The 26,295-nt window shown below is 44.0% G+C and overlaps 1 protein-coding gene across 1 annotated transcript in view; it reads right to left on the bottom strand.

Annotated features, from left to right (window-relative positions):
* SLC6A11 (solute carrier family 6 member 11) overlaps positions 1-26,295 on the bottom strand; it is a 102,820-nt gene that overhangs the window by 43,889 nt on the left and 32,636 nt on the right. The window contains exon 6 of the mRNA XM_036431097.2: positions 955-1,089. Within this exon, the coding sequence (XP_036286990.1) occupies positions 955-1,089 (135 nt within the window). The remainder of the gene's footprint in view (positions 1-954; positions 1,090-26,295) is intronic.

The raw sequence follows: 26,295 nt of genomic DNA, 5'->3' as shown, positions 1-26,295 counted from the left end.
GCAGTTTCCACATTCTACTGCATAATTTATGTTTGTTTCAATAGAAAAATGGGTGCCTGCTCACTCACTCAATTATCTCTGAGCATGTTATTCACCTACTGACATTACCTGGGGACCTCTGAAAGATACTGATACCCAAGGCACAGACCAGAGACGTTAATTTAATTGGTCTGGGTTGTGCTCTGAAATCTGAGATTTTCAAAAGCTTCCCAGGAGCTTCTAACAAGTAGCAGAGATTGGGCTGTAAGATGCTCTGTTTTCATCTCTTATCTAACATACCTCAGGCATAGCACCAGTACCCACTTACAGAAGCTTAGGCATAGGCATTTACTACCCACTTTTCAGAATAGCCAATTCCTTACCAAAGACACTAAAAAGCCAGCCAGTTCTATTATTTCTTTCTGAGAGCTACCCCAACACACACAAAAAAAATCAATCACCAACAAAGACCCAGTCTCCCTCACTGGGATGAATGGCTATTGAGATCAGTGATCTTGGGTGGTGGGAAAAGTATGTTTTTATTTTTGGTAACCTCTAACTGAAATTTAACATTGACTGCAGGCAACAAAACATAGTACTGTTAGCAGCAGAAACTCAAGATGTTTTCCTATAATGGCATAGACACCTCCAAATATCATTTGTTCTCATTGCTGCTTTGAAATCATGAAAATTATCGAACCTCTTGCTGGATCATGCTATTTAATGTACTGATAGATAAGCACATAGTATATCATTACCAGGTCCAAATTTGTCTTTTTAAATGCTCTGGTGGTTGCATTTCACTATATTTGATTTTCTATATATTTTGGTAATCTAAGCATGGAAATTTATTAATTCTGAGAAGAGATCTGCAGGCTTCCCACCAGCTGTTGAACCTCTGTGGCTGGCATCAGGGGCCTGCAGAAAGCTTCCCAGGGGTGGTGGGCAGCTGTGCATCTAGCAAATGACACTTACCTGTGGGTCAGACAGCCGGGTAAGGTCAGGGTAAAGGTAGAACTTGATGCCTTCGGAGGCCCCAGGCAGCGTGACCCCTCGGATCAGGAGGATCAGAAGCATAACGTAGGGGAATGTCGCGGTGACATATACAACCTGCCCAAGAAACAAGAGACAAGAATCAAGGAAGGGTGACTGGTGTGGATTGAGGCAGGCCCCTAACATCTCACAAGAGCAAAGGGCTCCCCTGGACAGCAGTAAGAAGTGAACCCTAACACAGCTTCGTCTCCTGCCTCCTCTCCCACCACAGTCTCCTCAAGGGCTGGGCTTTCAGTGAGTATCTGTTGAGTGATGCTTGATATCACTGCTTTTCAAACATTTTTTTTTTTTTTTTTTTTTTTTTACCACAGCCCACAGAAAGAAACGTACAGATCACAACCCTGTACACATTGAACTGAAACAGGAAGTGTCACAAAACTATACTCATTCGTGTATATGATACATTCACATGTATGCCTGCATTTTCTACTCTATTCTTCCCCCCCGCCCAAAAAAAAGCTGGTCATGGCCCTCAAAATTCACATCATAATTAACCCAAGGGGCCTAGATCCACATTTAAAAACAAACAAACAAAAAAGCAACAACACTGTTTTAATGAAATTCAAGTTTTAATAGCCAAGGATGGAATGGGATAGAGTAGGAAAAAGGAGGGGGAGAGAGGAGCTGTTTGGACCTGGAAAGACCCAGTGTTTTCTGGAAGCATTTCAGTCAGGTCTGCTTGGAGGTAGGTAACTGAAGCCAATGAACCTGAGAGGCTCCCTCAGCCCAGGGATTCTGTGTAAGAATCAAGACAGTGAAAGAAACAAAATCTTTCCTGAGCTTCCTCACGCAGAGGTGCTTAGGACAGGTCAATACCTTCACAGACTATCGGAGTTCCTGTCCTGGGGGCCATGCGCCCCACCCGAAGTCCCTGCAAGACTCAGTGTTCCCTCCAGTCCTGATTTTTTTCTCTTTTGTCACATTCTCTCCTCTATTCACTTGATTCCTTCCTCTCAGTGAGACCTACCTATTGTGTCTGTTTAGATAAGCGATTTGTCAGTGTTTGGGAGCTATAGACACGCCTGACCCTCTGATTTCAACTATGGACACTCTTCCCCCTTCACCCAAATGTGCACGTACACAGATATGTGTATAAGCTTTAGGATGGTGCAAAGACTCTGACTCCCCAGATAAAAGACTTGCGCTTTAAGACCTTTGATCTTAATTCCTCCAGTGCTAGTATAGCCTCTCAGCCCTTTCCAAGTGAGGCTTTCTTTTACCAGTGTTTCAGCCCTTTGTGTCATTCATTTGTTTGTTCATTCGCTCACTCACTCGTCCTCCTACTCACTGCACACCAATAATACTCATAGGTACCAAAGACTAAGTTAGACTCTGGAATGTACAAGTAAGAATGAGTCACAGGATTGAACTTTCTGCTTCAAGAGGCTTCCCCATTGGTAGAAAGATAGACATTCAGGTAAGTAGACAATGCATTATGTAATCAGGGGGCTTGCAAAGGATGGTAGAGCATGGAGAATGAGTAGCTAACCATAGGGGCATTCAGGGAGAGCATCTCCAAGGAGGTGATCCGGGTATTGGCCTATAAAGGATGAGTAGGAGTTAGGACTTGAGAAGGAGGAAGAGAATAAAATTCTATTACATCCCAGGTGCAGAAATAGCTACATTTACATAGACTTTCCTCTTGGATTTTTTATTATTCATTTCATTTTCATATAAATTAGCATCCTAGAAAAACTGAAACAGAAACATTAAGTACAGTATTGTACACAACATCGGAGGGATTGAAAGGACAGAAAGACTATAAAGCAATCCACTTCTACTTCACATTTAAACAACAAACTAAAACAGGATACTATACTTAAAATTTTTTTTAATCCTCACCCGAGGATAATGTTATTGATTTTAGAGAAAAAGGAGGGAGGAGTAGGGAGAGAAAAACATCGATGTGAGAAACATAGATCAGTTGTCCCCCTTATGCACCTTAACCAGGAATCAAGCCTACAACCTTTTTGGTGTACAGAATGACAAGCCAACCAACTGAGCCACCTGACTGGGCAGAATATTATACTTTATATTAATACAAACATAAGTCATTTGGTTGCTAAGTGACAAAACAGTGACTTAAAGCCAGTCCTCAAAGGAAATAAGAGCCAGCAGGGGGTAGTATTAGTGGGTCCTGCTGATAGAGGCTGTAGGCTAGATTATATCATGCAGACACCAAACCTAACCTACAATACGGCACCATTCTCAGTCCACTCAGAGCTCAGCTCCACCAATTTCAGTACCCGTTTCCGTATCAACCATCAGATCAGTCGACACATCATGTAATCAGTACAAACAACCTCTTGTTGTCATATACAAAATAATCCAGAAAAGGTGAATGTAAGTCCAATATATAATACTAAGAGACCAACAGTTAATGATAATGATAATAATAATAATAATAATAATAATAATTAGAGACCAGCAGTCAAGATGAGTGATGGTTTCTGTCCAGAGAGTGAACATGCTATAAAATCTCCATTTCTCTTAGGTTCGTAGGCACTTTATAGATCTCCAGCATTTGGTGTAAATCCTTAATTCTCTTCTTCAAAATGACGCTCCCTCCCAAGTTAACCAGCTTCCATCTATGAAAAGTCAGCTAAAGATCTATTGCTTTCATTGAATAATTTCCACTTACATGACTGTTGTATGGCAAAAGACCAATTATCCAGACCATCCAGGTCCTGATTAATGATATCTCTGGAGGTTAGCTATCTTACCTCCCAATGTGAATAAATCTAAGGAAAAGAACTTTACCATGCAGAATGTAAGAACAAATGAAAATTATAGAAATTTGTCTTCCATCTATGGGACACCTTGATGTGACTAAACTAATCCATTATTATTTGACCTGTCAGTTTTGAGCGGACTGGGCCACTGGGGTGTCATGAAAGGGTCACCTTTAACCTGACCAAATGGATCCTCTCCATGCCCTGGCAATGTATATAGCGGAGGCATGATTTATTAAATCACTGCTGCTGATTTTGAAGCAGTTCTATTGTTCTAAATGGATGCTCAGCTTCTACATTACACTTGATAGCATGCCTTAATTTTTATACTCCTTTTATAAAACCCCAAGGGAAATAAAATATGCAGATTAATTGCCCAAAGACCACAGTGCAGACAATGGAACCACTGGCTGGCAGGCGTTAGCTAGAAAAATTCCTTTCTAAGCTGAGGCCTGAGAGCCTTGAGTCATGGTACAAAAGGTGGTTTAGGGGCATATTATGTAATGCACAGAAATGGAGTCAGCTCTAAAAATTGAAAATGCAACACCAAGGACAGCCGGTATCTGCTGCTGGTGCTACCTCTCCTAAAAGCCCCTCTAACCTGTTTTTACTCTCAGCCATACTAGACACTTGGGCATCATCTTGGATTTTTCCTGAGAACAGCTGTAGACTGTCCAAACGATACAGTTTTTGTCATCCGGAGACTGCACATAGATCACATGTATGCTGCCACATCCCTCCTGTGTTCATCGCAGGCATCGTTAACTGAACACAACACTCTGCAGCTCAGCCTGGCTGAAGCCCCAGACCCTCTACACTGGTCTCTAGTTGGGAAGAAACCCACTCTCGGCTACCCTTGATCTCGTACATTTTTCATGTGTGCTTACGTCTCCTGCAGGTCCTTTGTCCCTGTCCTCAGAATGGTAAGATCCAGGTGCTGAACTCAACACTGCTGGGTGTGTGATGCATGACACCCACAGAAGCAGCGTGAAGGCGGAAAAGGAGACTAGAGAGACAGGCTGGAAGGGTCTATATTGATGGGTTTCAGCCTTCTGACTGACAGCGGTTGGAGCTGGGTCTCCAAGGATACGTAGGAACAGGAGAGGCCATGCCAGGCAGGGGAGATGTGGAACTAGCCAAAAAAGTGGGAAAGGGCACAGAATGTTGTCTCCTGGGATGGCTAGGAACCTCCAGGTTGTTCTCCAAGTGCTAAAGCTGGAGACAGCCTCACCTCTTTCCTCAGGTTCTGCCACATTCAACCAGTGGTATCAAGTGCTGCCAACTTGATCCCCAACTATATTCTAAAATGACACCTGCTCTTCTCCCCCTTTACCGGGACCCTTCATCGCCTTCCTTCTCCGTCACATGACAGCCCCACACTGTCCATATGTAGCACCAGTTTCAAAAGCATATGCTTTCCTGGTCCTCTGGTTCTTTCCCCACACTCTTAGCCCCACATTCAAGGCTGAGGGATACAGTGCAAAGGGTTGGGCTTTGAGTCAGAAGACCCTTGGCTCTGCTATGACTTGCTGTGTGGCTTTACCAGTCGCCATCCTTCCCTACCCACTCAGTTCTCCCCTGTGCCAGTTAGAGAGCATGCCAGGTTCCATCAGGCCTCCCTGCCTTTTCATGCCTCCCTTTGTCCATAATTCCAGCCCCAGTGCCCGGGCCACCCACGGTGTTAGTCCTGGGTATGTCTAAATCCTCACAGCCAGAACTCCGTAAAGTCAGAGACCATGCCGTCCAGTTGTCATATCATTGACCTAACTACTTTATATGTCAGGCAGCTGAGGCCCAGAGTAATTTTCAGTGTTTCAGTCTCATCCTCTTAAGCTATAAACCATGCCATCTATCCAAATGTTGTTGAGTGACTGAAACCGTGCCACAGCCTCTCTGATCCATATCCCACATTCTTCCCCCAGTCACTGCAGCAGCCTCGTGGCTCTATGGCGATTATCCATCAGCTGTTTTATTGCCTCATAAGATTAAATATTTCTAACATATTAATTCCACCAGGAAAGGGAGTTTTGTCTTTTACTTTGCCTGCTATATCCAGAACAGCAAGTGGTATATAAAATGTGCTCAATAAGTTTTTGTTGGAAGGAAAAACAAAAAAGCAGGCTGAGACCTGGAACCCTGCGGTTAGAATGCAGGTCTGCAGACACCACTCTGTGCTCCATCCATATAAAATGCTGGATCTACATACAACAAGATTTGGAATATTGAATCTGATTTTAAGAGGGGGTGTTTATAAGGAAATCACGAGACATGTGAATTTAAATGAAAGACCAGTTCAGATACGGAGGGCAAAGAAGTATAGCTGCAAGGTGTTTCCCAACAAAGCTCAGTGTCCCTTTCAAGATACTGTATCTGAGTTCCTAGGCCTTGTCTGGGAGAGCCAAGCAGGGGAAGGCATTATGCTAAGTTATGCAGTGTTTGGCACAATAAGGTCACTGACAAGGTACCCTGAAGCCTGGCTGTTCCTGGCCGCTGCCAGTGGTGGCTCGCACCCAGGTGGGCGTGGGGGAAGGAGGATTTAATCTGTCAGACCTCTCAGGACACAGAAATGAGGCTCCAGCCCTAAGCACACCCTTTGGTTTGGAGAGTTTTTTACTATTGTTTAATTTCCTTTCAGCAGGTCAAGTCCCTCTGAATATAAAGGTTAGCACAATTGGTGGTAATTATACTGTATCCTGTTTTAATTGACTCTAATTGCTCATTTGCATTCCAATGCTGGAATTGTGGGGTGTTTCCCTCCTACTTCCAGGACACAGATGTTTATTTCATAGCAGGGAGATCATTAGACCCTAAGTTTTCCAGATAATGGGGTCAACTGGAAAACTGAGAGCTATTCAAAAGACATGGGGAAAGCAGGGTGGTGTAGGGGCAAGAACTCAGGACCACAATGTGCAGCAGCTCAGGCTAATTTCATAACTTCCATATCCTCTCTGGCTGGCACTTATCATTTACAAAGGGGAGGTGGGGTGGGGATGGGAGGGAGATGACTTTTGTATTATTTACTTAATATTTTTAATAAATAAATATGCTTTTTTGCTTTTGTTGTTAATCTTCACCTAAGGATATTTTTTCCCATTGATTTTTAGAGAAGCTGAGTGGGGGTGGGGAGAGAGAAACATAGATGCGAGAGAGATTGGTAGCTTCCTGCAAGTGACCCAATAGGGGCCAGGATTCAAACCTGCAACCCAGGTACCTGGCCTTAACCAGGAATTGAACCTTCGACCTTTTGGAGCGCTGGCTGATGCTCTAACCATCTAGCAACACTGGCCAGGGCAATATACACTTTTACATTAAATAAGTATATGTAATAAGAAAACTGTGAACACCATAAACAGAAAACCATAATCTCTTAGTATAAATAAAAGGTAAACGCAAAAAGAAATGCAATAAAAATAAAATGTGATTAAATTTTAGCCAAAGGCTCTGAGTCTGTGCTGTTTTTTCTTTTTTCTTTTTTAATATATTTTATTGATTTTTTACAGAGAGAAGGAGAGGGATAGAGAGCTAGAAACATCAATGAGAGAGAAACATCGACCAGCTGCCTCCTGCACACCTCCCACAGGGGATGTGCCTGCAACCAATGTACATGCCCTTGACGGGAATCGAACCCGGGACCTTTCAGTCCGCAGACTGACACTCTACCACTGAGCCAAACCGGTTTTGGCTGTGCTATTTTTTCTTTATTCAATAGCAGGAGTAGTAAACCAGCTCTGTACTGTAGCTTTTGCTTTAAGAGACATTAAAAAGGGAATATTGTCTAATTATGTGATTCAATGTTTTTAAGCCTGGCTACACTAAAATCATTGTGTGAACCCTCTTTAGAAAGGACATTTCCCATATTTGTGGGAAAGACTAGATGGATCCTTGAGGTCCTTCCCAGCAACCACGGTGTTTTCTAGGACAGCCCTCTGTCACCCACAAAGCTTTTCAAAGACCAGGCCTTCTTAATCCCCTTCACTTTTTTCACTCATCCTCTTCCATCTGGCAATCATCAGTTTGTTCTCTGTTTCTGTTTTATTTGTTTGTTTGTTTGTTTGTTTTGCTTTTTAGATTTCACACGTAAGTGAAATCATACACTATTTGTCTTTCTCTATTTGACTTATTTCACTGAACATAATACCCTCTGGGGCCCCCCATGTTGTTGTTAAAGCCAAGTTTTCATTCTTTTAATATGGCTGAGTAACATATTCTAGTGTGTGTATGTGTATGTGTGTATCTCACATCTTCTTTACCCATTCATCTGTCAGTAGACACTTAGGTTGCTTCCATAGCTGATGGCCAGTTACAAATAAGTCATGAGGATGTAAAGTATATCACAGAGAATATCTATGTATATAAAAGCCTAAGTAACTAGCTGACTGGCCAACTGACTGGTAGCTATGACACACACTAACCACCAGTAGGCAGATGCTCAATGCAGGAGTGGAAACCACAGGCATGGAAATATGGAACAGACTGATGAATCTCAGAGGAAAGTAGGGAGAGGCGAGGGCAGGACAAGATTAATCGAATATCTTATATGCATACTAGAGGCCTGGTACATGGATTCATGCACCAGTAGGGTCTCTCAGCCTTGCCTGCAGGGATCAGGCCGAAACCTACTCTCTGACATCCCCCTAAAGGTATCAGATTGTGAGAGGTCACAGGCCAGGCCCAAGGCCCCACCAGTGCACGAATACATGCACTGGGCCTCTAGTAGTCAATAATATCATAAAAACCATGTATGGTGTCAGATGGGTACTAGACTTATAGTGGTGATCTTTGTAAGGCATGTAAATGTCTAATCACTATGTTGTATACCTGAAACTAACATAATATTGTATGTCCACTATAATTTAAAAATAAAAATTTTAAAATTTATTATGTTATGTGCCCTCTTAACAAATTTTATCCTCACCAACTATTCTTAAAAAATAGTTGGTGGGGTTAACATGAGGAAACTTTTGAGGGTAATGAATGTTTATTGCCTTGATTGTGATGATTATTTCAGGGGTATATGCATATTTTCAAACCCATCAAATTACACACATTAAATATGTACAGTGTTTTCTGTATGTCAATTATACCTCAGTAAAGCTGTTTAAAAAAGTGAAACCAGTACTCCTTGGCGCTATCCAGGGTCCTGACACTGATTTGGGCAAAGCCTTCAGTAAGCCAGTCACCCAAAGTCTTGGAAGACGCTGCTGTTAACTGATTACCTAAGTTTCTGTAACTGATCTTTGTACCACTTGAATAAGTCTATTCCCATTTTTCAGACAAAGAAAAGAGACTGAGATTTAGAGATTGGAGTGGCTTGCTCCAGGTCACAGAGCTATAAGTGGTCCAAAGCCTGCTCTCTCTACCACATGTGCTATGCTCTGGCGAAACAATGCCTTCTTGTTTTCCACTTCCATTTTCTTCCTCTCTCTGTTCTTAACCTCAGTGGTTCATCTTGACTGACTTTCAGCAGTAACTCATCATTGTCCACTAACCCTAACTTCAAATATACAGGGTTAGCCCAGTTCTCCCCCACTTCCCTTCTAACAAGGCTTGCCTCCATCTGGACATCTGCTTATCCTATATGGCTGGAAAGCATGGTACTGAACATCTAATCCTTGGAAAATCATTCTTTTAAATACCAACAGATTTTCCATTCTTTGGCTTTTGCGAGAACACTACCTAAATTCCCATGTAAGAGCATTACAGCAGGCAACAAATGTCTGGCATAACCTTCACTAAGATTTTGTTGACCTTGGGAACAATATGCTAGGGAAATCTGAATCTGAAGAAGGAAGAGCCCCATGGATACATTTACCTCTTCACCACTTCTATCATCTTTAGATAATTCTAAAAGAAATATAAATAATAAAAAAATTCTGTTTTAAATAACCAAATTCCAATAGGTGACGAGAGTCATGTTTTAGGGGAGATATTAATTATCCAAGGAGGTAACAGTATTTTAGTAATTCAGCAATAATTCCCTGGGCAGTTAAAGTGATTAATTCTTGTGTAATGACAAGTATGTCATCAGCTATGAGAGTTAGCCCATGTGTGGAGCTTAAAAGAATATACTAAAACACCTGCCCACCTTGGGATGTATGTCTCATGGAATCATCTCTGAGCTGGGTTGAGAAGGAAGAGAGGGAAGATAATGAGGGGCAGTATTACAGGTGGGAGGCATCAAAGCCAGGTGGCATGATCAGGTGCTGGTCCTCACTCTATCAAAGCAACAGAAACCATGAGTCCTCCCCCATGATCTGCTCTCTTCCCTTCATAGTAATAAAACCTCTAATCTTCAACTAGACCCACGGCCTCCTAGAATAAAGGCAATATTCCTCAGCCTCCCTTACAGGTAGGTGTGGCCATGTGACTATGTTCTGCCCAGTCAGATACAAATGAAAGTGCCATGTACAACTTCCAGATACTGTCCTTAAAGGAAAGGGCTGTGTTCTATGCTTCTCTTCTCACCCTTCCCACAGGCTGGAATGAAGACTGAGTAGTGAGTTGCCTTAGATCATGAAAACAAGGGTGACACCCAAGGTAAAGCAGGCAGGTTATACCTGGACTCTTATGGGAGAGAGAAATAAACTATCTGGTTTCTACTACTGCTCATTTAGGTCTCCATTCTAGTCAGTCAAACATGTAATTTAACTATATAACCACCAACTGCCTCCATGATCTTGTGTAGGTACTATTTCCACTCAAAGTCTGTACTATTTTTCTTTAAATAAAAGCATTAGCCCAGATGATTCATACTATTCTTTTTTACTCAGACATGAAAAGAAATTTTTGAAAATTCTGAAGATGGGCTCTTGAGAGCCACCATCCTCTAAACCTGGAGTCAACCAGGAATGGCAACAGGGTCAGGAAGTCTCCAGAAAGCCCTAATCAGTAAAATTAAAAGAACAAAGCAGCAAAAGAGATAATCATTTCTTGGTAAGCATTAACCTTCTCTGTCATAGTGTAGAATGAGCCTGACAGGGTGGTAGCCAATTTGGTGTGGACCCCATCATCAAGTGCACGAGTTAGAAGGTCTCTGAGACCTTCCAGAGCCTCCACATTCCCCTCCCCCTGTGAAATGAGGATAATGCCTATTTCAAAGGTTGATGTGAGTGTTAGAGATCATTGTGCAAAGCACCGGACACAGACACTGTTCAATAATTGGAAGGATTAGATGGCCTTTGTTGCCCATCACTGAGTCAGTAAGTAGTGACCCTTCAGCCCAGCATGTGAGTTGGCCAGCAGAGAACAACATATCTGGATGTTCAAAAATGCAAACAGAGAGGCTGGAGTAAGCCCAGCTTCAGCTGTGATGGTGGGCAGAGAACTGGTGCCTGAAACTCCTTATGGAATTCTCTCCCTAATAATGGGAGTGGCTGGTAATGTGGCGGCAGGGGAAGGCTGGTAGAAAGAGGCAGTAATTCATTAGTTGGGAAAATCTGGGTGAGTAGGACCCAGAAATAAGAAAAAACATTCAGTACAGAAGGGACATATTAGTATACACAGTCATCCTGAGGAGCTTCAGCAGGCAGGCTCTAGAATGAAGGCCAGAGAGCAATAGAAGTAAGCTCCAATTATGAACAAGAATCCTCTGGAATCCCAACTCCATCCAACAGTTGTGGCAGTGGAAGGGCTAGGGTACAGACAGTATTTAGATGAATTGGAAAAAAAATTATATAAGCATGAAACCAGGAAAGACCAAATTCCAATTTTAAAAGATAGAAGGGACTTTTCAAAAGTTGAGTTGAAGGGAAGGGTGGACCCTAGCTGTTTTATCACAGATCAATACATGACAAGGAAAAAGTCTGCCCTATAAGGGGGAAGGCTAGACTTTCAGGAAAAGCCAAGGGTAGTGAGCATCACCAACCTTTGTGAGGCACCAGGAACCTAGCAACAAAGGAGCTTGCAGGGTAAGCAGTTAATGGGGGCTCAAGTGTAGCTTATGAAGAGAAAATTGCTGAGAATTCTCTGATACCTATCCCAGAATTCTACTCCCAGCACTAATGGGTTCCAAGGGAAGGAATGGATCAATGGGACATCTCCAGGAGCTGGGCATTGTGGGCAAGAAACAAAACATCTTAAGAGCCCAGGGAATGGTGTTTCTCTTTCTTCTTGCTAATGATTGGACCATAAAATCCTCTATACCCATGGCCTGTTCCACCCCTGAGAATCCATGACTTTATTGGTTAGTAATCATGAATATCCTGTTTGAAAGTGAGGGCAAAGAAGGAAAAGTGTTCAGTTTAGGATAAATGAAATATCAGACACAAAAAATGGGATTAAGATTTATAGTTGGGTCTACATGCTTTATTTTTATGTTATCCAGCTCTATGAGTTAGAAACTATTATCATTTCCATTTTACAGAACTGAAACAGAGGCACCCAGAAGTTGAATACTTGGCCCATGGTTGCACAAATAAAAATAAAAAGGCAGGATCCAAGGTCAGATCCATCTGACTCCAAAACCTGCACTCAACCACTATACAGCCCCATGGGGAATTCAAGTGTCCCCATAATCCAACCAGCTTCATTTCACACTGCACTTCTTCTGTTCCCTAAACAAACCCTGTACTTTCCTACATGCAAGCCTTTGTTTTTATCATTCCCTTCACCGGGAAGGTGCTTTGCACCTTTTCTACTTTTCAAAATCAAGACCAGTTCAAATACCATGTCTTCCAGCACTTCAGCACTAGGTCATCCAGTCTAGATGAAATGCTCCTTCTACAGCCTACAACTCACTGAGAAATATGGCATTAAGATATGGAGAGTGGCCTTGACATAAGAAAAACCAAGTTCAAATCCAACCCCTGACACTTTCTGTTTATGTGACTGATTTTTGACAAGTTATTGCCTTTCTAGGTTATAATATTTTCTTCTATACAATGGAAATAGTAATATAGCAAATTAATTCAATCACTTTGAGCCTTGGGTTCTTTTTAAAAGTGTGCACTATGGGTAACAGTTCTCACCTTTCATGGTAAGTGTGAGAATTAAATGAGCCAATGTCTACACAGCACCAGGCCCTGCAACTTGACACATCAGCCCTTAATAACCAGCTTCCTTTCCTTCCTTTTACATGACCCTCATTATATTCCAACTTCTCATACACCTGTCTTTCCCTCTAGGTTTGGCTCTATTGGAGGATAAGGGGTTTACTCATCTATGTAGGCTCTGAAAGCATCTCATAAAGGCTGGCACAGACTGTAAATAGTTGATGAGCATATTCAGACCCAACGACCATGAATAGAACAAAACAGGATATAATCCAATGTGTCTGCAATGGGCCTTCAGTGCAAATCCCTGCTCTCACTTGAGCCTCACCATCTAAGTTGAACTTTATGCTTAACTCAATTCACCAGCTATTTAACTGAATTCACTATGGTCCAGGCCATGAGCTGGTTTTGGAGAGCTTGCTAATGAATGAGCCAGGCCCCTGACAGCAAGACACAGACAGCTTAGTGATGGACCACACAGTGGACAGCCGCAGGAAGCTCAGGGACACAGAGAGATGAGGTATGGCTAGAGAGGTCCTCCTGGAGCTGAGCTTTGAAGGGACCCAAGCTGCCTGTCTTGCTCCAAAGAGTTCTGATCTAGAATGTACTGTGTGAGTAAATCCCTTCAAGCAGGAAGTGTCAGGCATGGTGCACACAGGGCTCCTCAGCCTGGAGCATCACCTCCAGGGAAAGAAATAAGCTCTTCATGGTGGCAAGAAAGCTAGTCCTGAAGTGACAAGATACTGAAATAGCAACCACACTAATTAAGATGGCTGAGCCCAATTCAAATCTATGTCCACAGGATATCTTAAAACCAGTGGATGGGGCAATCTACTATTTAAGCCTATTTCATGGTGAATTAAGATTAGCTAGAATTAATGCTATTGATTTTTACATAGCTCCACCACAAACACCACAAAAATGAACACAAATCCTCAAACAAGCCCAAGCAAACATAAATATTCTGTTCAGTGCCCAGTCAAGCTTACACTGGCTTTAGGAACTATTATTTACTGCCTGGAAAACATGCTCTGTACCTTGGTTAATCATGATTTAAACCTCATCCATCTCTCTTGGACTAAAAGGCTGGTGTCACTATGGTGACCAAGGGTACCATTAAATCCTGGACAGGGATGTACCAGTGCAGGGAGGCTGGCAGGCGAGAAACACCACTCCACGTCCTCTTACTCTAGCCCTCAACCCACTTGTGATGGATGTTTGGAGAGGAGAGTCAGCTAATGCTCAGGGACTGTGTCTGCAGCCAGAACAAGGAAGGAGCTGCTTGGATCCTGCAAGCATCGCTTGATCTCTATGACATACTACCTCCTGTCTGTCAGGCATCCTGAGAAACATGGATCCCTCCAAGGCACCCAGGCTGGTTGCAACACGCTCTTTCCCAAACAGCTTCATTTCTTTAAAGAAGAATCCGTACTTGCCTCCTGCTCTTGCCTCAGTTTACAGTGATCCATCTTCTGGCTCCCACCTCTCCTCTCAGCAGTCATCCCAGAGGATGCCAGGCCCCCTAATTAAGTCAAACCTAATAGCTTCTTAGCGCTTGCCCTTCTCCCAGTTTCTAGCTTTAAGACTTTCCCCTATTAGATGCTTCTGGTTTTCTGTTTCCTTTTCTCATTAATTTTTTAGTATCTTTCACAGGTTCATTTCCTCACTCTTCCTTTCCATCAACAAATCAATCAACCAGCCAACTTTGATTAGCATCTGTTATGTGCCAGATGCCGTGATAGGCACAGAGGACACACAAAGCAGAAGCCAGCCCTGCCCCCTGGCTCTCACAGGGGTAGCTTGCTTTCTGCAGATTTCTAGCTGTTTCCCAGAAGTCTGGCCTCGTTCCACTCCAGTTCTCTCTCTGTCCATTCTCCGGCTTTTCTTATGTACTCCTGTGGTTTTAAGAGCCACCAATCTGCTGATGCTTTTCAATCTCTCCCACCAGCCCAGCAGTGTCTCTTGAGTTTAAGACCCATATTTTCAACTCCCTTATGTGTATGTCCACTTGGATTTCCTACCAAGACCACACACTCAAAATCAAAGCTATAACATCCAAGTTATAACTCCACTATGTTATCTTTTATTTCAGCTTCTCTCTCTTACCTCTCTTCATGAATAAAGCCTTCAAAAGAAAGAAGTACAAAATTGGGCTTCACTGCCCTATAGATATTTTGCTGAACCCAGGCATGGCCAGTGCCAGTGGAGTTTTCCTCTCCTCCTTGCCTCCAGGCCCTACCATCATGGCTTTTCCTTCCCAGAAAACCCAGCTTCTTTTTCAGGTTCCTCCTCCTCTGGGCTCCCCAAGTCCCATCTTTACCCCTCTGCCCTCCTCTTGCCTTCTCTCCCTGGGTGTCCCACCTGTTCTCAGAGCTTCAATTCCATCAACTTTACAATGCATGTTTTTAGAACTGTGCATCTTATTATCTCTGAAATCAGAATGCTCCCCAGGCGGCAGTCACAATGCAGTTACTGCTCCCTGAGTGTAAGGGACCAGAATTACAGGATGTTCTTAAAATCATCACTTCAGTTGAGTTACAAGCTTTGTTGCTTCAAATATTTTAAATTATGTTAATGTAAAGCAATTGCTGTTTAATGTTTAGAATGTCCCTTTAAAAGATTACACTATGGTTCTGCAGAAAGACACAGAAACGGGCAAAGGTGACAGTTGACACTAAAGCAAATACACACCATTGCAAAGAAACAACCATGTACTTCATGGATTTCAGAAAGGAAGATACCCACAAGTGGATGAAGCTGTTTATGCTGTTACTGCAGTACATGCAAACTGACTGCTATTATAATTTACATGATATACCAACAGACAGGAGAATCTGCCAATGCCTTGGAAAAAGAAAAAGAAATTTAAAAGCAACAAAAATCTGGTGTAATTCCTTCTAGTGTCACAAGGAATAACGTTAAGGCCATGGAGAGCAGAGTAGCTAGAAGTATTTTTGTTTCTGATAAACATCCCTTTTAATTAGAAGAATTATGTACCTCCTGGTAAATAACATAATGAAATAGGGCATACCAGAGGATTCTCATCTTTTGGGGAACACAGATGATAGATATGGACACTCACCATAGAAAAGAGTACATATCCACATGATCCCCTAACTCTGTGGTTGGCAAACTGCGGCTTGAAGGCCACATGTGGCTCTTTAGCCCCTTGAGTGTGGCTCTTACACAAAATACCACAGCCTGGGCGAGTCTATTTTGAAGAAGTAGCATTAGAAGAAGTTTAAGTTTAACAATTTTGGCTCTCAAAAGAAATTTCAATCGTTGTACTGTTGATATTTGGCTCTGTTGTCTAATAAGTTTGCTGACCACTGCCCTAACTTATAAGGGTGTCAGAGACCTCTTGAAGCATCTGTGAGCCCCAGGTAAAGAAATCCTAACATAAAGACTCAAAAGACTCCACTCCATATCCCTCTCTCCTGAGCTCTAGACATCCCTGTCTGTCATTTCCTCACTCTTTCTTTCCATTAACAAATCAATCAATCAGCCAGCCAACTTTGATTAGCATCTGTTGTTATGTGCCAGATGCCTTGGTGATAGGCACAGAGGACACACAGAGCAGAAGCCAGCCCTGCCCCTTGGCTCTCACAGGGGTAGCTTGCTTTCTGCAGATTTCTAGCTGTTTTCTAGAAGTCTGGCCTCCAGGCATCGCAAATGTAATGGTTCCCCAGAGAGAGCATAACTCCATCAACTCCAGACAAACCTTCCTTTCCCACCTCATGGCCCTGCCACCAAGCACTCCACCAGGACCTGGGTTTCACTTAGCACTTGGCTCTTTCACCCTCTTTATTCAGTCATGGGGGCAGATTCACACTTGCTTATTTCCCAAGCCCACCCTCTTTTCCCCCACCTCAAAGCTGTCTGCTGAACAACCGCTACATGGAGTCCGGCCTTGGCTCCCAGAGGCCCAATCCCCATGCCACAATCGTAGTGACCTTTCTCTAAGAAGAGCCTGCTCCTATCACCCCTCTGTTTTAAATCCTTTGGTGGCCCTCCATTGCTCTCAACTTATAACTAGGCTCATTTACAAGCCCTTTGTAGATGACCCCATCACCACCCAGCCTGCCTCTCTGTTCCTTCTCCAGGACAGCCTGCTCTGGTCACACTGCCTATGCCTTTTCTGACCCCCACATGCAGTCTCTCTAGCTCTCTCAACCTCTCCATCTCTCTCTCTCTGGACTACCCCATATGTTACATATTGGACCACATCTTGGATATGTGCCTCTGTGTCTCCAGGACTTATCAGGGTGCCTAGAACCCAGGAGATGTTTAATAAATGAATGGTGAATTAATCTTAAGGCACATGGCCCCATAAAACACTAATGCAGTATTAAATGCTCTAGACCCAGCTCTGTGACCTTGGGCAGATACGGCACCTCTCTAAGCCTCATGTGCACAGGCATAAGATAATAATGAAAATATCTATTTCGGAGGGTTGTTATCAAAGTTAGATAGAATGTGGATTAGTGGATTCCACAAAAGCAGTCCTATCTTCTACTGGGCAACTGGAGATATGGTGGGGAGGGAGGCATTTCAGATTATTACAAAGACAGATATGGCATTAATGACCAAGAACTAGGAAAGCTGGTAACCCTGCAATGAATGTGTTGGACAATTCCCACACAATAAAAACTGCACTGTTGCCGGGCCCAGTTTAGCTCAGTTCATTATTCCACAAAACCATGTCATTAACAGCAACAGAATCTGAGTGGAATCTGAGAGGTCAATACAACACCCTTCTATCAGTCCACATTTGCAGCCTTTGTATTTGTGGTGATTCTATACTAATATATGTAGTTAGCTCTATTGCAAGCTAGAAATCATAAAGAAAAGATACTAACACTATTCAATGGAATCTTGGCTTTTTTTGTCTTGCATCCAAATGATTCCTTCCAGGTGGGGGCCAGCACCTGACTCCCATGACGTTTGGGGTGTGTCTGAGCATTTACATAGTGAAACATATTTTGTTTTATTGTAAGTTGCTTCCTTTTTTGCTTTTCCTTAAAATATAGTTGAGTATTATATAGATTTTTTCCAAACTTACCTGTGCAGGTAGATTATTTATGAATTGCATTTCAGAGTGGTAAATGTGGTGTTCAAATCCTCATCATAAACAAGGGCTGTTGGGTCGGTGAGGGGCTTAAGCAGCCCTCAGAGCCTGTGAAAGACTCAGTGCCAGGGCTGGTGTGGGATGAGCACTTGGTTCCTGGTGTTGATGGTATTATGATCAGCATACTGGGTCAATCTCAATTGTGACTCAACATACTTGGAATTTAGGATAAAGATTGTGTCTGGCTTCTGCAGAATGAATTATCATCTGCTCCAATGTTCGCACCGGGGGTTCTAGTTCATTACACACGGGGAGTTGTCAAATGAAGGAAAACAGCTGCTGCCACAGCATAGAGCACAGTGTCAGGCATGTCTGTGCTCCTTCTACTTTCCAAAAATACATCCCTGCTCAATTATCCTCAATGGCTTCCCACTGCCCACAAGACCTCATTCTGGCACATGTGCTCCCCCTAACTTAAAATCTGGCCCAGTCCATTGCTTCCCAACCTCCACAGCCACCTGTGACTTCCCTTTCCTACCTCTCCGCCACTAGGAGGCTCAGCTCAGCCCCTTCACCTGGCTTTCCTTCAAAGTGAAGCTCACATCCTACATCCTCCAGGAGGCCTTCCCAGACCACCCGGGGACACAATAATCTCCTTATCCAAACTTCAGACCAGTACTGACTCTGCTATTATTTGACAGTTAATCTATCTTTCCAAATCGTATTATCTTCAGGCAAGTAAATCCAATCTCCTGCCCCACTAGACTGAGAAATCTTTAAAGTGGAAGAAAGGATTTATAAAAATGATGAGCAATAAAATAAAAGCAACGGTGATTAGCGTGACTACTGTATGTCAAGCATCGTGCATCACCTCACTTAACCCTTCTAGCAGTCCAATGAGATGGGTGCTCGTATTGTCCCTGAGGAAACCGCTCAGAGGCACAGAAAGGCCCAAGCCCAAGGTCAATCCAGAGGCAGAGCTGCGACTCAAGCCCACGACCGTCCACCTCTGCCCGTGTACTTCCCTGCTGCCTACCAATGGTGCTGGGCACATGGCGAGTACTTAGACTACTGGGTGAGTGAATGTTCACCCAGGCAAGAAAGGGAACTAGCACTTATTGACAGCTCTGCATGGCCTGGTGGGAAAAGCACTGGTTTGGGGATCCACCTTGGCAGACCTGAGTTCAAATCCTGACTCTTCCATTAGCTGTGTGGCCCTGTATCACTTACCTCTCTGGGCCTCTGTATCTTCATTTATAAAGTGGGCTTGCTAACACTCACCACACAGTCTGCTATGAAGGTTAAATTAAATAATGAATGTAGAGTACCCTGCCCAAGGTTGGGCACACATAGACACTCTGCACATGATGTTTCCTTAGCTCAGTGGTCGGCAAACTCATTAGTCAAACAGAGCCAAATATCAACAGTACAATGATTGCAATTTCTCTTGAGAGCCAAATTTTTTAAATTTAAACTTCTTCTAATACCACTTCCTCAAAATAGACTCGCCCAGGCCGTGATATTTTCTGTAAGAGCCACACTCAAGGGGCCAAAGAGCCGCATGTGGCTTGCAAGTCGCAGTTTGCTGACCACAGCCTTAGCTCATGGGGAAGGACCTGAGCTTTGAACCTGGGTCAATCTGACTCCATCACTTTGTTGATCCCTCCTTCCATCCCCCTGCACCTCCATGGACCTGCCATCACCCTCCATTTGCTTCTCTTCCTCACGAAAGGGTCATGTGCCTAAAACAAACTGCACATGGGATCACAGACAATGCCCACTGACCTTGCCTCATGTTTCGCTCCTTTCCCGTAGGACAGGTTTTTCCTCTGCTGTTTCCTTGGCCATGGGCAGCGGGGAGGGCTTGGTTGTATGACTCCCAGGAGGTACTTTGAACTTTTGCTCCAATCAATCAAGCAGGTTTAGCAGGTAACAGGTACCACACACTTGTGGGTTGACTGAATTAACCAACAAAGGCCCCATCCCAGCACCAAGTGGCTCACCCTAAGGACAAAGAAACAGCCCTTGATATGCAATGGGTGCTCACTCAACACATATAAGGAGGAGGAAAGAGGAAAGGAAAAAGAAAGAGTCGCGGGAGGAAAAAGGAATAATTCTAGTTTTGGGCCACTGTACATGATTCCTTTCTTTTGGAATCCCATTTCTTTTTTATCCTTGGGTAATTAATAACCATCCCTATCTCACAACCAGCTTGGATGTTACCGCTTCTCTGGGCCAAGTTTTTCCCAGGCACAGGAATGTTTTGTAACTGCCTGTTTACTTATCTGCCTACACTCTAGCTTCTAAACTTGTTTAGAGTAGATATCTGCAGTCCCAGGCACTGGACACGGTACACAGGACACGCTTAATAAATATTTGCCTCTCAGGGTAAGAAATCTCCCGAAGGCCCACAAGCATAGCCATCACAAAACAAGGAGAAGCAAACCCAGGTCAGCTGGATGTTGCTGCCAGCAAGAGAAGACCAAGGAGAAGGTGGGTGGGAAGGGCCAGCAAAGGCTTCCTAGAGGAGCAAGATAGCAGGGTGGGGCAAAAAAAAAAAAAAAAAAAAATAGTGGATGAGGAAGCAAGAGCTGGAATAAGGCTATGTGCTGCCAGTCATTGCAAGCGAACACAGGGAGGGAGAGAGAGACCGAGAGGCAAGTCTGAGAGAACCATTTTATGGGGTGAGGGAGGGAGACTTAAATCTCCTCCATCCATCCCTAACATTTCCCAAATGCCAAGACAGGATGTGAGCTTGGCCTGCAACCATGAGCAGAACATCAGAAAGAGAGGGGAAAGGCAGGTAGCAGCAGAGGTAGGTAGTGGACCAAGATTTTTCTGGGCAGATAAACAGGAGATTCTGGCACAGGTTTCACCCTTTGTAATCTTCCTAACAAAACGATCTCCCATAGGAAAAGAAACCCCTCTACTTAAATATCCTTTTCAATGACCTGGAAAAATTAATTATCCTAAGAAGTCATTGGTGTTTATGATGTTACGGAATATTTACTCAATGGAATTTAAAGATCATCATTTTGGCAAAATGGGTGGAAACTCTGTGATGGAATATTTGCTAAAAAAGGCAAAATATTAAATTCTATAACATGTTATGATCAAATGAGATATAAACTATGATTATATGTAATCAAAGGGCAATATGTGAACAATTTGGGTAGACTATTCTTTTGCTTTGAAATAGCTGTTGTTCTAATATTGTCTGTGCAATTTTTAAATTTGTTGTAGGCAATGGGGAGCTTCTGGAGAGTTCTGAGGGGAAGTCATGCAATGAAAGCCATAGTGAGGAAGCTGAGTCTGGCAGTGGTTGACAAGCAGCCTGGGTCTGGCAAGGCACATGGCAGAATGAACAACTGTGTCATCATCCAGGTTGAAGTGAGGCACACTTGGGTGAAGGTAATGGGAGGCTCTGTAATGTGGAAGGTAGCTAGGCCACAGTCTCCGGTCATTCAAACACAAATCTGGGTATTGCCATGAAAGTGTTTGGTAGATGTGATAAAGTCCATAATCAGTTTGCTTAAAGTGAGGATGATTATCCTAGATGAACTCAGTGGGCCTGACTCAATCAGTGAAAGGCCTTGCGAGCAGAACCGAGGTTTCCCAAATGAAGAACTTATGTCTCTGGGCAGCTCTGTCGGCTTCTTCCAGAAAGTTCCATCCTGTCCTATGGATTTCAGACTTGTCCAGCCAAACCCCACAATCACCAGTTCCTTATGCTGAATCTCTTAATACAGATTTCCTGCTGGTTCTGCTGCTCTGCTTGAATGCTGACTGGCACAGGTAGCAACAGGGGTGAGGAGGGAGGGGGAATCTAGCAGGCACTCTGGAGGAAGACAGCGGACGTTGTCAATTCCTACTGCACTGGTGTGAGCTGGCAACCTGCCTCCAGGCCAGCAGCAAGCAGGTGCCTCCCTAACATGCCAGCCCCTGCTTGGCCATCTGGATTACATTCTGCCCAGGCCCCTGTCACTCTCACTACTCCCCCAAATGGGCCTTTTCTCCTCACAGTTCCCACACATCTGTCAGAGCTGGCTCACATACATCAACCCCTTCCCAGAGCATTCTAGATATGCTGACCCCATGCCCTCCTCCCTTTGCAGTGGGCTCTGGCTGCTAGCTCCAACCCCAGCTCAATCATTCTCTTACTAGTGACACCAGCATACCTTCCATCCCAATCACTGAACTTGTCACCTTTACTTGACAGAAGGGGAAACAAAGGGCCAGAGAGATGAAGTGACGTGAAGGGCCGGAGAAGGTGAGGGTGGCCTGCACTCAATCACAGAGCCAGCAAGTGGTGGGGCTAGACTCAATGTCTAATGTTGGCTCCTGCCATTGGCTATCTGTGTTAATCTTGCTGGCACAATTCTTGAAGGCAAGATACACAGTTGACAAGTCTTCTATCCCTCTCCTCTACTGCTCAGCATCGTGCTCGTTCCTGGCTTAGCTTTCCAACAGCACTGCACTGGGTCTGGCCTTGAGCCCACAGCCACTTTGGCTCTTCTGTGCCTGCCCCACAGGAGGGTGGGTTCCACATCCCAGGAGACCCAGGCGTGTGTGTGGGCTCTGCAGTGCCAGGAGCCCAGGTGTGCCCTAAGAGTTAACTGCCTCCCTGCACCAGGGCCCCTCTCAGAGCCTCACAGGCTTTCTCAGGAGGCGGCCAGCCCTACAGAACCCCTCCCGCCCAGCAACTACTCGGACATTGGGGGGCCTTTGTGCTTTAATAAAGACAGTATTACTGAGTCACAAAGCTTCCCTCCTTTCCAACCTTCCTTGCTGCCAGGGTTCCCGCTAAAGGTGAAATGCTGTCATTCAAGGCCAAAGAAAGGGCTGAATCAAGACGCTAAACTCTTTTGACTTAATGTGACAATCTGCGGTTCTCCCCGAACCGCAGTTGTGTGAGAAGCGCGCCCAACTCTGCACAAAGGCCCCTGGGCAGCTGCTGCAGTTTTGGGTGTCCTTGGGTTCTGGGGACCTCGCTGCAGCCGCCTGGGCTCTCTGCATGCATCTCATGAACGCTCTAGTTTCCTCTCTGAATGCAGACATTAGCCAGCCCAGAGAGCCCCGCCACCAACGCCGTTCCCTGCCTGCTTCAGGCTGCAACAAAGACCACTTGAGGGCTGAGAGACAGCACTGCCCAGTTCCTTTCCTGAGCCTGTTCTCTTCCTTTTCACACATCTTTCCCTTTTATTCCCCCTGCCCCCTTCACTCCTGCTTTATGCCTCATTGAATCCATTAGCCACTTTATAGGGTGCTCCTGAAGAATAAATTTTCTTGCTGGCAGTTCCAACCAACCTTGGTGGTGGTTGGGGGAGGGAGGAAAAGGCACACTCTGAAGGGAGGAGCCTCCATGGCCCCTCCAAGGCTTCATCTACATCTGGCAGCTGTAGGGCAGGCAGACTGAGTAGGCAGCCTCCCTTGCCAAGGGGCCCCAACCTTGACCCTCCCTGACCCCAAGGGGCTCTGATGCCTCATAATCTTAGGGCAAGCAGTTTAAGCCCTGTAAACCTTTGTTTTCTCATCTGCGAAATGGGATAATAATAATACTCTTCTCATAGGGTTTTGTGAAGACTCAATGGATTAATGGAGTAAGGACTTTAGAACAGGACCTGGGGCAAACTAAGTGCCACTCATCATGCAGACAACATGGCGATTTAAGAGTCCTGCTCCACCTTCAATTCCTCTACTTATTGGTGACTGAAGGAAGGGAAAGGAAAAAAAAAAAAGCAGTTCAAAGCTATTTGCAGCTGGTTCTGTATGGGTGTGTATGCGCGCACGCGCGCGTGTGTTTTCTTTTTTCCTGCCTTGGTGTCCTAGAGCTCTGAAAGGAATAAAAACAGAGCCATAAAGCAGTGAAAAGGCAGAATTCTTCTTAAAATCCCAGCTAATCCTGCAGCTTCCTTTAAAGTGGCAATAGGAGGAGGCGGGAAAGGGACCAGAATTGTTTTTTTCAGCACCCTCCCCTCCAACCATTGCTCCTGGAGACCAGGAAACTAGGGGGAAGAATCCATAAATCAACCACCAAGAGAACAGAGGAAGAAACCAGGCAGGGAGAGAGCAAAGCATAGGAGCCAACTGGGGGCAGCCTGAAGGGGCACTTTGACTATCTTGTGGGCAAGGATGGCTGCCTTCAGAGGGCACAGCATCCAGGCCAGAGGCTGGATGAGCCATCCCCCTTCAAAAGTCAAAGGACAGCAGCAGGTCCTGCAGAACAATGATGCCACACCAAAAGGTGTCTCTGATCCGGCCACTTCTCTCCATTTCACTGCTACCTCCTCCTCAGTCACCCACTCACAGGGCTCCCACAGCCTCTCCTTCCCTCACCCATCCATTCACAACAAGCCACCAGAGCCAGCTTTTAAGGCTAAAAATCAGGTCACACTACCCCTGCTTAAAAACTTTCAGTGTCTCTCCACTGCACTTAGAATAAAATCCATGGCACGTGCGGTCTGAGCCCTGTTGATTTTCCTGCCTACTGCATGCCCCCATCAGGTCCACATGGGCGCCAACATGCTTCACCTCTCAAATTTACCAAGTCCTCCCACCTGAGAACTTCATATGTGCTCCTTATCTGGCTAATCCCTTTCCATCACAGATGAAGACTCCTCCTCAAGACAGCATTCTCTGACCCCTCTAAGGAGTTCCCTGTCTTCATCCTTCTTTCTCACAGCCTCCCTTCTCCTGTCCACAGCATGTCTGTGACTTGTCTGTTCCCCATCTCCTCCACCAGGCCATAGCTCCATAGTCTGCTTCACTCATCAGTGAAAAGAGCCCCATTCTGGTGCCTAGCACATAGTAGGTACACAAGAAGCACTTACTGGATAAGTGAAAGAATGAATGAGTGAATAAGCAACACCCATAGCAAATGAGCTTTTGGGTATAAAAACTGGAGGCTGAAAAGGCTAACTAAGTGAACTTTCAAAGATCCTTCAGAAAAGCTTTCCATTGCAAACCACCAGTGGTTTTTTTTGTTTGTTTGTTTGTTTTGTTTTGTTTTGTTTTTTCAGTGTTTGAAACAGTCGATGCTTTTTTTTGGGAGGGGGGCGCGGGGAGGGACGGACACAACAGTTTATATGTCAGTTTCTTGTTAAATGGCAAACAGCCTACAGGAATTAGTAATAGACTAATGAAAGATAAGACAGTGCATATTTTAGGTTTGGTGGGTCTCACATCTCTGTCCCAACTATTCAAGTCTGCTGCTGTAGTAGCAAAAAAAGTAGTCATAGGCAACATGTAAAGGAATGGTTGTGGCTCTGTTCCAATAAAACTTTATTTATAAAACTAGACCATAGGCTGGATTTGGCCCTTTGGGCCACAGTTTGCTTATCCATGGATTAGATGAAGGCCTAGCAAAGTTACAAGAGGACATAGCAATGATCAGTTTTTTAGTCTTCAACAGATATGCATAGCAGATTCTAGGGATTTCACAAAATTGTAACATTGCTTTACATGCTTTTATATGCTAAAACAGAATAAATAGAAGGACACCTTAAATTTACTTGTAATGATTGTTAGGATACAAAGCATTTCATTTGTATCTTTCTGCATATCAGGAATGTATTTGTACAAATGGGGAATTGTAAGAGCAATTTTCACTCCAGAGGTACTGGACTCGGTATTTGTTAAACACATGGCTGTGTGAGTGGATAGTTGAACAACAAAAATGGAGAGGACAATCCATTTTTTTTATTAGGATGATTGGTCAATAATTGGATGAAATATAAAGGAAGAAATTATTGGTTTCAGGCTTATGAGCTCAGAGAGAAGCTGGGGGCAGAGATGGGCAAGATGATTCTGATGAATAAAAAAAATAAAAAAACAAGGACAGAGAGAGACAGTCTTTTCAGCAAATGACTATCCACATACAAAAAAATTAATCTAAACACAGACCTTCATCTTTCATAAAATTAACTCAAAATAGATCGTAGACTTAAATGTAAAAACACAAATGTTTACAAATAGATTTACTCATGACTGTCAAAACTTGGAAGTAACCAAGATGTCCATCAAGGTAAATCCTATCCTATATAATAAAAGGCTACTATGAAAATCAACTGAACAGTGGAACAAAAGGTCTCTATGACATGCACTGACCATCAGGGGTTAAATGCTCAATGCAGGAGCTGCCACCTGGTAGTCAGAAATCAGGCTCACAGCTGGTGAGCATAGTGGCTGTGGCGGGCTAAGCACTGCATGGCAGTGCTAAGCCTTCAATCAGACATCCTCTGAGGGCTCCCAGAGTGCGAAAGGACGCAGGCCAGGCTGAGGGAACCCCTCCCTGACCCCTACCCTATGCCTCTGTGCATGAATTTCATGCACGGGGTCTCTAGTGGATAAACTGTGGTACACCCAGACAATGGAATAGTATTCAGTGATAAAAACAAAAGCAAAAACTATCAAGCCATGAAAATTCATGGAGGAACCTTAAATGCATATTACTAAGTAAAGGAAACTAATCTGA

This window comes from Pipistrellus kuhlii, unplaced genomic scaffold (assembly GCF_014108245.1).
Source record: "Pipistrellus kuhlii isolate mPipKuh1 unplaced genomic scaffold, mPipKuh1.p scaffold_m20_p_11, whole genome shotgun sequence".
NCBI lineage: Eukaryota > Metazoa > Chordata > Mammalia > Chiroptera > Vespertilionidae > Pipistrellus > Pipistrellus kuhlii.
The sequence above is the reverse complement of the archived record's forward strand: the minus strand, read 5'-3'. Positions and strand labels throughout refer to the sequence as shown.